We start from the raw sequence: 18,686 nt of genomic DNA on the forward strand, positions 1-18,686 counted from the left end.
CCCCCTCAGAACGTTTTGAAACTAAAAACATGCCCTCTCAGCTTGTATGGTGCATTCAAGTCCCGCCAAAATGTGTTTGAATGACAAGCGAACTGAAAGAGATAGCTGACTAACCAACCCTTTCACTACATATTTTTAAAACTGGTATTGAGTAACGACAACTTTTTATTTTTGTCGAGATGACTGTCACTCATAGCACCAAGCACAGAAAATCGTGGAATAAGATTTTAAACTCAAGTGCACCAACAAATACATAGATACGATGCTATGAGAAAGTGTGCCCAAACTATTAACTGTAGCATCAAATAGGCAGTTAAATCACCCTTGATGTGGATTTGCAAATTTGAGGGTCCATTTGGCGTGATTTGTCAACAGGACAGCACTTGAACGCACCTTCAAGTTGCAAAGCTCGGAGGATGGAGCCTGTGAGTAAGCCGTGAAGGCAGCACCGGAGTGTGGTACTGTCTACCACTTGTTAGAGCGGCAGACTTGAGAGTTGCTGCTAACTGACACAGTATGGTGTGAACTTCAGTTTTAGATATCTCTTTATTTTACATTACAAACGACTCTTTCTCTTTTAGGGTTTGTTTTCGGTCTTGATGACTCATTATTAGCCTCTCGATGTTTATGTCACCGTTTTATATTTTTTACTAACAATTTGGCGAATTCTTTTTAAGTGAACATCTATGTGACAGAGGATCGGTGTTACCCTGACATGGCTGAGTTACTGCCACAACAGCCGCAGCCGGGCGATATAGACCCGGACTTCGAGCCTCTCTCTCGCCCGCGGTCCTGCACCTGGCCGCTGCCCCGGCCGGAGCTCATCGACCCGGCCAGCTCCAACACATCCTCCCCAGCACCGTCTGTGCAGCAGGAGCCAGCAGCAAACGCCGAGTTCATCAGAAACCTCGACCTGGTGGAGGAGGACTATAAAGAATACTCAGAGCAGAAGCCGCTTTGCAATGCTTTTCAGTGCCGGGATAGCAACTGTGTGCATCATTACCCCCACCAACATCATCATCAACACCATCATCATCAGCTCCAACAGCAGCACCAGGTCCCGGGTCCACAGCTGTCGTCCCAGCAACAGGTGCCAAATCCTGGGGTCCCACCTTTGGGTGGACCCGGGCAAAGGAAGAGCAGCTCGTCCCGGCGAAACGCCTGGGGGAACATGTCCTACGCAGACCTGATCACCAAAGCCATAGACAGCTCACCTGAGAAGCGGCTGACCCTTTCTCAGATTTACGACTGGATGGTTAAGAGCGTGCCTTACTTCAAAGACAAAGGAGACAGCACCAGCTCCGCGGGCTGGAAGGTGAGTGTGTGCGTGCACGTGAACATTCGCTGTCAGTAGGATGTGTGCGCGTGAGCTGAGATGCATATATGCGCTGTAACCATCTTTACCACCACAGCACAGCAAGCAGCACCAATGAAAAAAGAGCCGCCAGCAGCAAAGCTGGACAAAATCATGATACCAAGAAAAGTTAGGGAGTGACATTTGAACGTGCTAGACTTTATATGCAGACAGTGGAAACTTGCACAAAACATATCAAGGCCACATCCTCATTAGCGTCTTATTGCACCGATTGCCACTGTAAGGCGTTTTGCACAATCTGCTGAGCAGGAAATGCAAAGGTTTGATGTGCAATTAATTGCCTTTGTAGTTAAAAAAAAAAAAAAACCCAGCCCTGTTTCACTCGCATTTAGAGACGTCGTGGCAGGATATTTACACCTTAAATTCTTAAACCTGTGATTTTATTTTATCTAGAAAACTTGGTTTGCTTCAGGAAAGTGACAGTATTCACTTTCACTGTGTGCACATAGTGCAACGCATTTGGTTTAGTATATTCACTCAGCACTCACATTTGTGCTATGCAAAGCAACCCATCGCATTTTTTAAATATGATTATAACTTTTAATTCAGGATTTATTAGCAGTTAAGTAATAACAGGAGTAACCCATTCCTTTTCTCTTTTAACACCATGGTGGGATTTCAAACCTGTCCGATGGTGGTTAGCTTTTAGAGGGGCTGCTGACTTCTGGCTTCTGAGTAACCTTTGAAGTTTTGGAGTGGTTTCCTCTGTCAGTGGTAGCACATGCCTCTCTGCTTTGTCACTGAGGACACATGCAGCTCTAAAGCAGCAGAGGACAAACCAGCTGGTCTGACTGTAAACATCCCATAGATGCCACCAAGACTGCTTTTCTCTATATAAAGCAGAAACAAACTTCAGGTTTGTTTGAGAAAAACACCTGACTGAGCGATGTGAAATTGGGTTTTGACTGAGGATAAAGATGTGTAGGTATGCTCTGTGGATTCCCCCACCCCCACCCGCAAACACACCTATGTGGGAGCCAACCTGTATTATCACAAAACACATTGACTTGCGCAGCATTTCCACAGTCATGGAAACCCTGCTACCTCCCTGAAAACTGCAATTTGAATGTGCAGACCTGGAAATATTAAGTACAGGGGACGAGCTGTGAAAACATTTGCCTAATGCCTGCACAAACATGCTGATCCGGCCAGTGAGGATGTCACTCCACTCGTGATGGACAGAAGCCCGCAGACAAAGCCAAAGGTGGACCAACAGAAGACGCCAATTAAAGCCCGCACACGCCCAACAAAACGTACTCTGCTTGAGTTTTCAGTGTCGCAGCCTTTTCTGTAACCCCCTGCATTCTCTTGAGAGGTGATTTGAAAGTTGTCAGGAAATGCCTTTGGGAAACCTCAGTCATATATAGCTCCCATTGTTTTAACCCCCCACCACCACCCTACTTGAAAAGCTTTGTCACAGATTATTATATATACAGACTTTGTTAAACCTACTTCTTTTAAAAATCTGCACACTCTTGAATGTACAGGCACTGACGAATCGGCCTGTTTTTGTTTGAAATAACTGGAAGCTACATAAACAGCTCAATCAGTGCTGGGGAGTGTTTTCGAGGGGAAGGGACTGGCAGAAGGGGATGCTGGGAACTACGTCAAACATCCTCCATTCCTGAGTTGTGTGCTCATATCTTTGTGTCCCTGTCTTCTAGAGTTTCCTTAGCGGATGCTACGGCCTGGAGAAAGGGATCGCTGCTCTTCATCCTATCTCTTTCTTCTGCTCTCTCTCTCTCTCTTTGGGTTTCTGCTCACAGGGTTTGTGCTTGTTCAATAGGACCTTGAGATTTCTTTTACTAAAGGCCTTTGCTTTTTTTGTTTTGGGGGGGGGGGGGGGGGGGGGGTCTTTAAGACACAAATTCGGGAGATAAATAATTGTATTGGTGCACTTTGGCTTTATGAAGAATGTCTTTCCCTTCCTTAGTCATAGAGATAAAGAGAAAGAACAAAGAGAAAGGTTCTGTTACCCTTCAGCGAGGCAGCGAACGCTTCTCAGTTCTCTATCAAGAGCAAAAGCTCATGATCATTCACATATTTTACGTATAATCAACACATCTTTGCTTCAGCCTCGCCATTCCTGAATGCTGGCATGCCCACCAGGCCTTGGAACTGCCGGCTTATAGTTATTTTTACACTTTCCTGTTAAAAAAACACGGCGGTTCCCCCACAATGAACTATGATGCATTTCCTGCCCGGTGGATGGAAAACAGTGCCATGTGTTAACATCCCCACCCTGCAAAACATGAGGGTCAGGGCAGGGGGGAAAAAAGAGGATGAATCAATAAGAGATCATATACACAGCATTTGTGTGAATCCAAGTCTATGCAAAATCACTTTTATATCATTTCAACATTTGTGCCACTTAAAAACGTAATTGCTGGTCTACTTGTTATGATTGTGCTTTTTGACATTTTTATTAACAAAGCAGTTTCGTCTCTTGCTGTAGTGATGCACAAAGATAAGCCAGGGATCTAATAGTGGGTGGAGGGCATTGCGCTTGATTGTAGCAGTACACCTAAAAAAGTATAGATAGGTGGAGCGCAGGGCAAGGGGAAAGGCACTGCCTCAGCAGCTTTCTGTCTACTGTATGTCATGGAGATTCTTTTGGTTTCCCCTCTAAATATTGTGTGGCAGCTCAGTGATCATGATGCCTTTGGGACAACAGAGGGCCCCTCCGTTAACTCGGGGAGGACTGGTTTCCCCTGGGATACTGGTGGGTCTGTGAGTAGCAGTGAACAGCTTGCAACGTACTTTTAGCGTTTTACTGGCAGTGCCACTGTTTTTCTCAATGAACTGTGACATTAGATAATGGAACAGGAAGTGACGCTCTTGAGTTTAACTGCCGCTGAAGTTCCGAGGTGTCACCCAAAAACATGTTGATTACAAAAAAGCGTTTCCCCCCCTCCGTTTTTTGAAGTTTTTGAAAACATTGCCCTGCAAATGAAAGAATATTTCGTTGGGTTGCTTTGGTGATAGCCTGCAGAGTTGAGTCTAGTGACTGTCTCCTGTGAAGAGGTTTATCGCACTATGTTATCTAGCGCGGGGGTCAAAAGGTCACCAAGCCTACAGATCTGCAATGTGTTGATTTGCCTGTCTCACGCCTGATGTATGCATATGACCATTCTGGAAACCAGTGACAAACAAGACTGAAGGTTTCAGGATGAGCCAAATGGCACAGTGGTAAAGGTCATCGTCCCTCAACTTACAGCCGATAAGAGCCAATAGCGGGACTGGAGTGATGGCAAAACCCAAACCAAAGTTCTTGGCAGGTTTTGCGGTGACCCATACACTTGCTTGAGTGCTATAACAAGATTTGTTCGATTTGTTTCCCAGTTTGAGTAGTGAATCTCCTTTTTCCAGCTTCTGTGACTAGAACTGTCCTGAATGAAAAGCTAGAGCCACGTTAATTTAAGACATTTTTTTAGACATTATAAATTTAAATCTCTTCCCCACTGGCTTCAGTTTTTAACCAAGTTTGTAATATTCTCCATTAGTGGATCACATAGTAAGGCCACAAAAATGTCTGTGTAGTAAAACCTTTTTACATTTATTGTAGAGATTAAAACAAAAAGAAATGGAAATTTTCATCCAGAACAAACATTGGTTGGTTTTGTCCACGACAGAATCTACTGGATGGGTTGCTATGAGAGATTTGACTCTGTGAGTGATAACAGGAGGTTTACATTTGTGGTTTTGAGTGAAATGTTTATTGAACTATTGGATGGAAATGCTGTGGTCAGCGGGCATTCACAGTTCTGCAGTTAAGAAAAAACATCCCTGATGGCCCCAAATATTATTTCTTCATATACAAACATTAAAGATTAAAATGTTGCTAAACACTGAGATATGAAACCTGGAACTGCAAACAACATCCTTTGTAAGTGAAACTGAGTAGAAACTTTCACCTGCTGCTTAAAACAACCCAATACTGCTTTCATAGGAATCAGGAGGAAAAGTAGCAGCCAGGTTCTGATAATCAGTGAATTTGACTAACTGAGCATCAGCAACTGTGAGCACTTCTGTAAAAGCAGTTGCTCTGACAGTTTGCTATTTGCATTCAGGTGTTTATAGCATGTCAGGAGTGGACGTCCCAGCAAATTCACACCAAGATCAGACTGTGCAATGCTCAGAGAAATTGCTCAAAACCCAGAGCTACATCTCAGACTCTACAGGCCTCAGTTAGAATGTTAAATGTTAAAACTCTCGACAGAAAAAGCCTCTTCTCTGTAAAATGAAAATAGCAACATACCTTAGTTTTGCAAAGTTGCATCTGATTAAACCACAAGACTTTTGGAATAAAGTCTTTAGGACAGAGGAGACCAAAGTGGACATGTTTGGCCATAATGCAGTACCACATGTGGCAAAAACCAAACACAGCATACCAGCACAAACACCTCATACGAACTGTCAAGCACAGTGGTGGAGGGGTGATGATTTGGACTAGTTTTGCAGCCACGGTGCCTAGGCACATTGTAGTCATGAAGTTGACCACAAAGTTCTCTGTATACCAAGTATTCTGAGGTCAAACGTGAGGGTGTCTGTCTGACAGTGGGTTCTGAAACAGTACTATGATCCCAAGCACAGCGGCAAATCTACAATAGAGTGACTAAAGAAAAAAAGGTAAGAATCAAGATGTTGTAATGTCCCAGTTAAAGTCCAGACCTCAACCTGACTAACATTCTGTGGTGAGATATTAATAGTGCTGTGCATAAACAAATGACCGCAAACCTGAAAGAACTGAAGCAACACTGTAAAGAAGAGTGAGCCAGAAATTCTCCACAGTGAGGTGAGAAGACTGACAAAGTCATACAGAAATTTTTACTTCCAGTTATTGCTGCCAAAGCTGGTTCCACAATCTACTAATGTTTGTGGGGTGTACTTAGTTTTACTTTCTTTTTCACATGACTCTATGTGGGCTGCACGAAAACAAACACAATCACAACAAGGAGCATTCACTGCATTAGATGCTAATGGATCATCTAATTTATTAATCAACCTTTGTTTCATTGTTGCCTTGTGAACTTTGTTAAGGACACTGACCTGAAAACTGGTAGCAACTATTAAAAGAAGCAAGAGAGAGAAAAAAAGAGTAACTGCCAGCTATTTGTCTCGGGATCACAAGGTTAAAAAGGGATGTCTGCCTCAAACTTAAGAGGCCCACTAAAAGCTTCAAGTAACCCCATGAAGAAAAGGAGGCTTGAGGCAGGGGCTTTCAAAGAGGAACGGCCATAGCTTAAGGGAAGGAGGGGAGCAATCAGCTGACTGGTTTGCTGGGGGCTGAGGCCTGTGTACTGTCTGCTGTCTACACGTGTGAGCCGCTGGAATCTGTGGCATGTGGATCTTTGCATTGTCCTCCAGCTTGTGCAGGATAATAATCAGCTCCAAATATATTATGTTCACAAAATGTACTTGGCCTCTAATCCATTATGCAAAATACAAAAGACGGGGTCAGAGGATGACAGAAATACATTTTTTTAAAAAGGTGACCTTTTCACCCGATGAAGTGTGCAAAGAATGCGGTTCATTCACAATAATTGGCTGAGATAGTCTTGTTATTTCTGAATATTCAAATATGATTGAAGTGCAGTGTTTGTGCTTAAATTATTGAATTGCAGATCTCTCCATTCGTCTTCATGATGCCATTGCAGAAACAGGTCACTTCCTTTGATGCTCACTGTTAATTAAGTAGTCTGCATACTGTATGTGGAGCTGTAAAGAGTTGCACTCTCTGCACCAGGCTCGCATGCTCTTCTTCTTCTGCAGGCTTTCTCACCTTTTTGCCGCCTTGTTAAAGCAAACCCAGGCCCTATGCTCACAGCTTTGTGCATCATAGGTCATAAGAGAAAGGGGGAGGGGTGCACAGGAAGGCAGCACAGGAAGACCGTAATCTCTGCAAGTGCTCGTTTTTCCTATTCTCTTATTTCTACCAGATAACTGCTTTGTAGTGGTAGTTACATGTTAGCAGAAAATCACTCTGATTTAGTCAAGTCTGGATTTTAATGTAAATTAAAGAAGCAGGGTGTTGGCCATGCTCATGAAGTCAAGCAGTATCAAATACATTTTCCAGTAACTTAACCTTTTAGCCTGTATTACCTAAAATCCTGCTTTGAAATTAAGTTTGACAGCAGTAAAATGGCTTTGCTGAGCTCTTTGTAGTCACTGGCAGCTACATAGATTAGCACACTTCCTAATTTCCCTGCTAATGTGATCTTGATTAATAGACAATTGTTCTTCCAGTTTCCTCATTCTCTACAACTTTGTTTGAAAACCTTTTGGCAGACACAGCACAAGCACTTTGTTTGAGTGCAGCGGAATCTATCACTGAGGTCAGTAAAATGTTGAAATGTATGCCTTAAAAAGACAAAAACACGAGGTACACCTTATGCTGATCCCCTCCCTTTTGCCTTCAAGCTTTTTATAGAATAGATTTAACAAGCTGTTGAAAACATTTCTTTAGAGATTTTGGTTCATATTGACATGTCAGCATCACACAATTGCTGCACATCCATAATGCGACACTCCCATCTTACCACAATTCAAAGGTGCTCCAGTGGATTGCTGTCTTGTGACTGTGTAGGTTATCTGAGAACAGCTGAGCTTCTGCTGGTATAACCAGTGTTGGTCAAGTTACTTGAAAAAAGTAATCAGTAACTAATTAATTCAATTCAATTCAATTTTATTTATATAGCGCCAAATCACAACATAAGTCGCCTCAAGGCGCTTCATAGATACAGAGAAAAAAAACCCAACAATCATATGACCCCCTATGAGCAGCACTTTGGCAACAGTGGGAAGGAAAAACTCCCTTTTAACAGGAAGAAACCTCCGGCAGAACCAGGCTCAGGGAGGGGCGGCCATCTGCTGCGACCGGTTGGGGTGAGAGAAGGAAGACAGGATAAAAGACATGCTGTGGAAGAGAGACAGAGGTTAATAACAGATATGATTCAATGCAGAGAGGTCTGTTAATACATAGTGAGTGAGAAAGGTGACTGGAAAGGAAAAACTCAATGCATCATGGGCATCCCCGGCAGCCTATGTCTATTGCAGCATAACTAAGGGAGGATTCAGGGTCACCTGGTCCAGCCTTAACTATATGCTTTAGCAAAAAGGAAAGTTTTAAGCCTAATCTTAAAAGTAGAGATAGTGTCTGTCTCCTGAATCCAAACTGGAAGCTGGTTCCACAGAAGAGGGGCCTGAAAACTGAAGGCTCTCCCTCCCATTCTACTTTTAAATACTCTAGGAACAACAAGTAGGCCTGCAGAGCAAGAGCGAAGTGCTCTAATAGGGTGATATGGTACTACAAGGTCATTGAGATAAGATGGGGCCTGATTATTTAAGACCTTGTATGTGAGGAGCAGGATTTTGAATTCAATTCTGGATTTAACAGGAAGCCAATGAAGGGAAGCCAAAACAGGAGAAATATGCTCTCTCTTTCTAGTCCTACTGATTACTTCCCCAAAAAAGTAATCCAGTTACTTTACTGATTACTTATTTTCAAAAGTAATTAATTACTTAGTTACGTGTTTTTTAAAAACACGATTTACAACCTGAATAGGTGATAAAGCGATAGATCTTTCAGCCCAATTCTACTTTTTCTACATAATCCATCATACAAAATTTTAAAAGTTTTAATGTTGTTTATCTTAAATTCTGACCAAATCATCCAAAAACTGAGACACATCAGACCAGGCAATGTTTTTTCAATCTTCTGTTGTTCAATTTTGCTCAACCTCTATAACTACTCTATAACAACTATAGCTTCAGACTCCTGTTCTTAGCTGAAAGGAGTGGTTTCTGATGTGGTCTTCTGCTGCTATAGCCTGTCTTCTTCAAGGTTCACTGTTGTCCATTTAGAGATGCTGTTCTGCATACCTTGATTGTAGCGAAAAATCATTGGAGCTACTATTCCCTTTCGATCAGATCAAAGCAAGCTGGCCTTTTTTCTGCTGCTCAGTGAATATTTTCTCTTTCTCTGACCATTCTCTGTAAACCCAAGAAATGGTTGTGTGGGAAAATCCCAGCAGAGCAGCATTTTATAAATCACTTCGACCAGCCTGTCTCGTACAAACAGCCATACAATTTTACTAAATCACTTAAATCAGCTTTCTTCCCCATGCTCAGTTTAGACTCAGCTGGTCATCTTGACCATATCGACATCACTAAATGCATTGAGTTGTGGCCATTTGATTAGCTGCTTAGTCAGTCGCATTAATGAGCAGTTGAACAGGTGTGACTAACAGCATTTATATTTGGTTGAATATATAAAAACAGTTGAATTTGTGAGCAACAAATTGCACCATTATTTACCTGGGCATTTTTGCAGCTTATCGTGGCTAGCGTTAGCGAATGTTAGCAAAGATTAGGACAGTACCTCTTGGCTCTCTTACTGGGAAATCAAGCAATCCAATGAGAAGGACTGAATAACTGTCAGCGATGAGCAAAAAACTGCACTATTTTCCATTTATAGGTTTTGCTGCTAACTGTGTAAAAGATAATGAAAAAATATAGCAGTGGCACAAATACAAATGCTTATCTACAGGGTTGCAATAGCTAAAGGTTGAAAACCTAAGCTAACATTTAGCATCAAAAGTCACAGTACACTTTAACTTTTAAAGCCTTCAAAGAAAAAAATTATATTTATATTTTCTCACGTTCTCCTGCCTGGGAAATTTACTGATGGGAAGACAAGGTCATTCTCCCTTCCCCCCTCCCCATCACTAACTACATGTAAGCTTTCATAATTGAGATAAAAACCAAGTTACTGATTTGAGAAGCAGCTGGTCTCCAGCAGTCAGCCTCCTGGGAGATCCTCTGTCCTGTCTGTGGTTGTAGCTGGCGCTGTATGTAAAATGCATAGACCAATTGCAACTGAGGCCACTTTCACTGAGGCCGCACCTGTTCTTGCAACCGAGCCCTGTTTGTTTACTTACCCTGCGACCGTTACTGCAAGCCTCATGCTTCACTACACAAGAAACAGCAGCTGCGTCAATTAGATTGTTTTGAAGTCCAGTAGGAGGAGTCATTTCATGCTGCATTATGGATGATGGTGATGGATGACTCTCCTTACTCCAGCTCAGGTGTTCTACCGGGTATCTCACCTGAGTTGTGGCAGGTGCTGTTTTCTCCTTTCATGTGGGAAGCCTAATGACCCATTTCTGAGGACGAACTGAAAGTAGATTTTGTCCCAACTCAGTCTTTCCTGATTTCAGGATTTCTTGCATAAGCTGTCTAATGTCTCTTCCGTGCTGCACCGGTTTGTTTCAGGGGCAGCACTACTAAATGTCCTCAAGTGTAGAGCAGAAAATGTTGCAGATTTCTTTGTAATACTCTTCTGCAGACTTGTGTGGCATCACTTCTCTAAGAGGATCTTTGCTCTTAAACATTTATGTCACTTAAGTTTCTCTTTAATCTGGACCTCGTCACTACCCTGGTTCCCAAAGCAGGGCAGCGGAGGAAAAAATAGATTTCTCATGAAATGTTTTGCAACCACAAAAGCACACATTTTACTACTACAAAATATGCCGTAACACAACAGAAAAAAAAAAGACTGGACCTTAGGCGGCTCTTTCAAAGAAATAATGATTGAGTGGGGCACCTCCTGAACTAAAAAGGAAGGGGAATTTTTGTTGTCTTTGAGTTGAGTTGAGGTTTGTCAAAGATAAGGCAGAGAAGAAAATTTCCCTTTCCACAGCACTGCCTTGCAGTGCACAATCTGTAGTAGGTGCTAATCAAAGGCTGTAGAGATTTGCATATCAACAGTGATCTCTGCCATGCGTGAGCGAGACTTCACATTTGGTTAGTGAAATAAATGTTGGTTTGCAGGCTTGAGTCTGTGCAGCACACTGCTAAGATGTCCGGTCCTGTCTTTAGTTACAGGAGATCATTTAAAAAAAGGAAAATGGGGAGAAAAGGGTCGTAAATCAAATGAGCATAAAATGCAATGATTGAATTGCATTTTGAAACCATACAACCTCAGGTCTCTTCAGTCTACATGTGCAGGATGTCCTCTGACACAGGAAGCCTCATTTAAAAGTCACTGGAGGAGAAGGGAGGAGTCTGGTTTTGGTGGTGGGGTGCAGTCCAAAGAAGCTGTTTTGGTGAGTCTCACGAAGCGGGTCTTACCCAGCGTGTCACATCTGATGATTCTCCTCCTCGCTCTTCCTTTGCCATCCAACCTGTTTGCATGTCCCCGTCAGCTCGTATGAGCAGCTCGTGTTTAGCACACAGTGAACTCATTGAGTTCACTCATTGAGTTCACTGCCGGCAATAACATCCTACAGTGTCGCCCTCCCCAACTTAGCTTCGAACTCTGTGACCTCCTCTTAGTTTCTGTTTAACAAAACAAAAAAAAAATCTAACTTGTGTACCGCTCTCTGTTTTCACTCTGTCAGTTTACAGTTTGAGGTTGAACTCATCTTTCAGCACCTTCTTATGACGACGGCACAAAAAAGAATACTTGAAAAGCGTCAAAGTTGTTCCAATTTTGCAGTTTTTTCTGGTTTTATTCCTTGAATCTACTTTGATAATTTCCACTTTGAAATAATACTTTCACTGAGAGTAGTTTTATAGATTAGAAGTAATATTCCTGCCAGAAGCTTAACTTTAACCCCAAAATGTCAGAGACACACTGAGACAATCCATCTATTGTTTTGGATGAGAACATCTTTATCTCAGTGCTTTGTATATCCCTGCTGAATCCTGCGGTTGGGAACATCTGGGTTTAATAACTGCAGGGAGCTGCTTTCTTATTCACATGGGTGTTTAGGGGGAAATTCCATACTTGCACGTATTGTGTTACACTTTAGTCTTTCATTGTCCCCCCCATCAAGCTCAGCAAGTTGCATATTAGTGTCACAGAAAGACCAGTCTGTACAGTGTGTCTGTGCCATGTCTAACTGTCTTCATGACCTCCCGACCGACACTGGTTTTCTTCCTGAGAGCATTACCACAGGAGGAGTCTACTGCATCCTTTTTGGGATACATAACATGGCATTAAAAATCTACTGAATAAGGCTTTAGGTGTGTGCATATTTGGACGAGGACAAATTTGACCACATACAAAAAAAGAGAGCAGCTCAGTGATCTCAATGAGCTCTTTCAGAGGTGTAATTTTCGATGATGGGCACAGGCAAGATTAAGCAGTGATGGGTTTTTTTCTGTAACGTGTCTTCCAAATTACCCTGTTTTTTGTTGTTGTTTTTCTCCTTGTTTTTTCACTGTTGTTTTTCACTTTGGATCCAAAGCGAACGGTGTTGTTGCTGCTGCTGCTGGGCTGCGCTGATTAAAGTCAGTGGAAATCACAGGAAACATGATTATAGTCCGCAGTGAGGAAAGATGGACACCCTAGTAAGCTCTCTCGTGGGCCTTCAAAACAATACAAGCAGTTAAAGCATGAGAAAAACTGATGAATACAACGTAAAAGTCAGAATGTATTCAGAAAACAGGAAAAATGTAAGGAAAAAAAAAAAAGCAGACCGAGTGAAGAAACTAACGAGAAATGTTTCTTTGGTCAAATTTTGCACTATTATACTATAGTGTAATATGAATTGTCATCTATCTTTGTCACACTTGTGTCCAACATTTATCACCGCTTCCCTCTTTCATTGAATAGGTCCTGTATTTCTGGAGAAAAGAGTCTCTTAAGTTATGTTGCTGACGATACTTTATTTTGTTCAGTATCATATTCAGTGACAGGCACTGATTTATTAAACTGACCATGATATTTGTGTGAGGGAAAACTTACAAATGAATCACTTTTCTCCCATTCAGAACTCCATCAGACACAACCTGTCCCTGCACAGTCGCTTTGTGCGCATACAGAACGAGGGAACAGGAAAAAGCTCCTGGTGGATGCTGAACCCAGAGGGAGGAAAGAATGGAAAGTCACCTCGACGCAGAGCTACCTCCATGGACAACAGCAATAAGTTTGTCAAGAGTAGAGGAAGAGCCGCAAAGAAAAAGGTCTCTGCTCCTGAACTGAACCTTCATAGATATTTCAGCCAAATGTTTTTTTGTTTTTTTAATTCTGTTGAATCTAGATTACATGTACTCAGTGTTCTTGTGTTCTACTATCTCTAGATGGCTCTACAGGAAGGGCTTGAAGGAGGAGCAGGCAGCCCCAGTTCCCAGTACTCTACCTGGCTTGGAAGTCCAAACTCCCACAGCAACGAAGATTTTGACAACTGGAAAACCTTTAGGACGCGTACCAGCTCTGATGCCAGTACTCTGAGTGGTCGCCGTTCACCTTTCCCTTCTGAACAGGATGATGTGGGCGAGTCCGATGGCCACATAATGTATCCTGGAGTTGCTGGTGCTAAGATAACCTCTACCCTGCCCAGCCTGTCTGAGGTGTCTGGATCCATGGGCCAGCATCGCTCAGAAAAGGTCATGGATCTGCTGGATAACCTTAACTTGCTGTCTCCTAAACCCTCCCAGCTCAGCTCTGACTCCTCACACTCCCCGCGCTCCTCAAACGCCAGCATGCTTCAGAGTAGCCCCTATAACTCCACTGGACTGACCCCACACCAGCAGCAAGACTACCAGAAGTGCTTGTATAGTCAGGTGAGAATGCACTCCCTGTCCCCTGCTCCTATGCAGACACTTCCAGAGACTAAGCCCAGCTTTGGGGCTTACGAGAACCAGTATATCTTCCCTTCTGGGCTGCTGACAGGAGAACCAGACACCAGAAGGGACATGATGCACTCTGAAGTTGGGAGGGCAAGTTGTCCAATACCTACTTATAGCAGCCAAAGCCATGTGGGTGGTCATAATGGAGTAAAAATGATGAATCCCTCTCAGAGTCACCCACTTCCTCGTGTAAATCCACATACTCTGCATAGCCAGGGTCCAGCTGCCTCACAAGACTTGAATAGCTGTAACATGATACGCCTGACTAGCCATTCAGGGCCCTCTCTTCGAATGGCTGGTCCAAGGACGTGCATGCAGCTCCCCCTCGGACTCCCTCCACACACTAATGATGCCTCAGTGACCTACGGCAGCAGCAACAGCTACAGAGAACTCAACTCTGTACACCCACACAGTCATCATCATCAAGAGCACCTACCCAGTGATCTGGACAGTGTGCCTACTGAAAGGTTTGAATGTGACTTGGAGTCCGTCCTCCATGACACACTCATGGATGGTGGGGGGCTGGACTTTAATTTTGATCCAGCAGCTGGGCCTCATGGGTTTTCCCAGAGGGTGAAGACGACCACACACAACTGGGTGTCAGGGTAGCATCGCAGAGAGGTGAGACTGATCATTAGTCTGCCCTTAATTTCTTATACATATTACATTTTATTACAGATAACAAACATAAACACCCTCAGAGTGTTTGTCATCCCTGAACATTTTCCATTTCATTCACCCCCGCAGGTTTTTCTCCACATCACTCTACTGCTCACCTTCATTCAGAGAGTGGAATCCAAAGAAGCTTTCACCATCATTATCCACAGATCAGAAGAGGTTTATCAGTCATGTCCTGACGCAGAAATAAGACGCAACCATCACTGCAGTGAATATAAAACAGAGAGACAAGCCTGCATAAGTGAACTACTTGTGAACTTGCTCTCAGCTACCTATCAAAAACTGTATGTATGTTCAAAAGTATGTATGTTATAATACATAAGAAGGAACCAGCGTAACACGAATTTGTCTTTGTGCTACAATCACACACGGGGAAACAATGACTGCAGAATGCAGAATGACCAAGATTACTGCAACTGTGTACAACGAATGCGTGAATAAGTTCAAGTTTGAATTTGTTGCTTCAGAGACAGGCACCAGGTCTGCAACCACTTGCAGCCAATAGCCGTAAATGGCAATAAGATGGAGTCAGTTTGCTATCAGGTTGGAGGAGGTCAAGCTGGCAATTACATGCAATTTGTCTGCGAGAATATGGTAATTAACTGTGATAAATCTGTTGCTGTCTACATTAAACAGATTTTTACACAAACTACTTACATTCAGAGTCAAGCCAGAAGCTCGTAGATTTGAAACAGAAATTGTGATGTAGCTGCTGCAATTTAATTGCGAAATGACATAGGTGCTTGTCAACTTTGCTGTTATATAGGAACATAACAAGACTAGAACCAGTTGGGTTTAGTCCTCTTTTGCAAAGAAACTGATTTGTGTCTCATCAGTGCAGACTGACTCAAACTGATTATGATATGTTGTCAGTGTGTCTGCATTTATAAATCAGATAACAATTATTTGCAAACCTTCTGCAATCCGTGAGAGTAATAGCAGTTAGAGTCCGACAATGGTTGTTTGGTGACAGATTTCCTCCCACCAGGCAAACTGCAAGCACCGAGAGGTTGAGTGCTGAACCTCTGAGCAGCCACTTAGTTACCACAAGTACTTGCAATTGGTTTTCAACAGTAAAAAAAAAAATCTGTGTGATCACCAGGTAATTACCATTCCTTTCTAGTTGCAATGAGGTTGCAGTCTTATTTTTACTCTAGCATGATTAGTGTAAAAGCTGTTTAGAGGCATTTTGTTAAAAGGTACACTGGGAACACAATAATTCTATTTTCCAACACACATTACTTTGTAGATCTTGAAAGATGATTTAAAAATAGTTCTTCACTTGCTACCCTGTGGTGCAAGGAGACAGCATCATGTAGGGTAACTATGAAGGCAAGACAGACAAAGAGGCATCTTCACCAAGATGAATCTTTCCACATTGAAAATAAGTTACATTATCAAGTAGTGGCATTTGATCAATTTTTTGAAATTAGAAGAACAATTTGGAAAATTAGCACCAGATTCTTCAAAAGAGGACTTGATAGCATGTAATCAGTATAGTATATGATTATGACCCAAATTAGTAAAGTATTTCAGCTTTTAGGGATTATATTTAGAAATGTGTTTTAGGAACCAGCCATCAACAGCAAAACAATTACACTGTCAACCAGGAGAAATCATTACAGTTAACTGATAATCAATAGATAAAGTAGTGTATCGTCTGATCAGTGATACCAATTACATTATAGAGGAAAATCTGTGTATTGGAAAAAAGTGTATATCCACAAAAATATACCTCTGCATAATCACCACATACAAGTTTATGAATCAAATGATGTTGTGATACACTTCTGTCAAAACAGTATCAGCTATATGTTCTCACTATCAGATGTGATTAGACCTTGAAACATGAGCTACACCAAAATTGTTGCAGACCTACATTTTAGTAGTTGACGAATCTGCAAATTTTATTTTTTTTTGATTAGTCAGCAATTATTTCAATAACTCTCAACTTCACTTCAAGTCTGCCCACCCTGTTGCCTCTACCCAAAGAAAATGAAAGTAATGACACAGAAAACATATGAATATGATAATAATCCAATTTATTTTTAACATTACTCAGTAGGACAGAATAAAAATGAAGTAAATAAAAATAAAGCAATACAAATTAAAGTGCTAGTAGTATTTAAACAAACAAACAAAAAAAAACAATGCGCAAACTAAAAACGTCTCTCCGTAAGTTCAAATAAAGCTTCAAATTAAATCAAAAAGATTTTATTTTCCAGTCCAAAATAACATCTAGAAGAGGTTTACTATTCGAAATAAACGCTAATATTAATGTTAAAGAAAAAAGGGAGAGTGTTGCTACTCCAGTTTAATGTTTTTACCATCGTATTTCACTCATTAGCTAACACAACTGAAATGGTGTTTGCTTAGCAAGCATCTTCCATGAGAAATTTCCGACAGGCAAGCTAACACAAACATTAACATAAACATAAACGAGGTATCAACGCGACGCACTAACGTAACTCTCTAAAACTGACCCGTTCAGAGTTAACGTCACCGCACCAGGGTGCTGACGGACATGCTCTTGTGCTGCAGTAGTGCTGTCGTGAAAGGTTTTGCACAGTCTGCAATTAACTTTCACATTTTTTTGCATTTTCTCCCCTCTTCCCCACGCCAGCTGTTTTACTTTTCGCGCTACGTTCTTCTTCGTTAGTACTAAATGCCGTATTGGCAGCCCATATAGGCGACACTGCCCCCATAGCTTCCTATAGTGTATTGCAGTTGCAAAAACATATTTACGTGGTTCTAGAATATGACCGTCGACGAATTTTTAAAGTCGATGTTATCGATTATGTCATCGTTGTAGCCCCACCTGAAACTATAAATAGGAAATTTATATACTGCATGTTTTGCTCTTTATTGTAATCTGTTAATTCTCGATTTTGAACTTTGTGAATCATATGTTTTGTATAATATCCTGTATGTATTGTATTGAGATGGCTGCAGTTTCTTAATCTAAATCTAAGAGAAGGCTCATATATAGATCTCCACCAATGCAAATGTTCTATTTTATGTTAATGTTGTTTTAAAGCAGTTTTTAACAGCATTAAAACAATTCTAGAGAATTTTAGTGTTTGGAAATACCTCTAAATACTAATGCTTCTTAAGTTTATTTGGCCTCTTGGGGGGAAAGGTTATCAGTGTAACAATCACTGCAACATATATTCAGTTTTTTACAGGATTACATGGACACTGTAAATTCTACCATGCGTTAAACATTTCTGTAAAAACTGTACTGGATAATTTAAAGAGTGAAATGTGTTTTTCATGACTTTCTCAGATCAAAAGGATATTTTTGGGAATGTGAGGTCGATTAAAAGGCCGGTAGTAGTGAAATCCTAAAATAGCTGGAAATATGTAATGGTTGATGAAACTTAACCAACATAGGCAAGTGTTTGCTGCTTACTTCCAGGCAGCTTCATATGTCACCAAAGACACATTGTAAAAAAAAGTGCCAATTTATTGTGTTAACATCATCTCGCAAACTTCTGTTGTACATATTTTATTTAGTATTACTTTTTTTTTTTGTATTTTGACCTCTTAATTGTTGTAGTACTGAACCCTTATACAGCATGTATGATTGTGTTAGACAAGGTTGTTTACATATCACAGTGCAAACAATATCAGTGGCTATATGAACACTCATACCTCAAAATTTTACCTCTGAAGTGTTGAAGGAACATTTCCTTCCAATTTTCTTCACTGAGTATTGTGTATTTGATTTGTCTTCATCTCAAAGTTTTGATTTTGTACATATTTTTTCATATTTCATTATTTCTGCAACAAGTTATATAAATGGGGACCTCTTTACGGATCTCTCTATATAACATCAGGATTAATTAAACCTAAGTCATTTGAAAGATTTATCATTGACAAAACTCGCTGAAAAGTATTCTATCACATTAATTTAATTATGTTGTTGATTAAGAGGTCTCTTATCATTTTTCTGTCATATCAAAATAAGTATGTCCCAGGACTAGTTTAACATAGT

At 41.3% G+C, this 18,686-nt stretch overlaps 1 protein-coding gene across 1 annotated transcript; it reads left to right on the forward strand.

Annotated features, from left to right (window-relative positions):
* Positions 1-575: 575 nt before the first annotated feature.
* On the forward strand, positions 576-16,384 carry LOC146624051 (forkhead box protein O1-A-like). The gene is made up of 4 exons (XM_085363640.1): positions 576-1,315; positions 13,154-13,345; positions 13,463-14,632; positions 14,759-16,384. Exons 1-3 carry the CDS (start codon positions 716-718, stop codon positions 14,618-14,620), a joined length of 1,950 nt encoding a protein of 649 aa, XP_085219766.1. The 5' UTR covers positions 576-715; the 3' UTR covers positions 14,621-14,632; positions 14,759-16,384.
* Positions 16,385-18,686: the final 2,302 nt, after the last annotated feature.

This window comes from Diplotaxodon limnothrissa, linkage group LG10 (genome assembly GCF_057381915.1).
Source record: "Diplotaxodon limnothrissa isolate DT_005_m linkage group LG10, D_limnothrissa_male_GT1.1, whole genome shotgun sequence".
Classification (NCBI taxonomy): Eukaryota; Metazoa; Chordata; class Actinopteri; order Cichliformes; family Cichlidae; genus Diplotaxodon; species Diplotaxodon limnothrissa.

Bases quoted from the DNA above. Each gene is read 5' to 3' on its own strand.
- LOC146624051 (XM_085363640.1), top strand. From the start codon at position 716: ATGGCTGAGTTACTGCCACAACAGCCGCAGCCGGGCGATATAGACCCG. The intron at 1,316-13,153 runs GTGAGTGTGTGC...TCTCCCATTCAG, and splicing joins CCAGCTCCGCGGGCTGGAAG to AACTCCATCAGACACAACCT. The intron at 13,346-13,462 runs GTCTCTGCTCCT...TACTATCTCTAG, and splicing joins GAAGAGCCGCAAAGAAAAAG to ATGGCTCTACAGGAAGGGCT.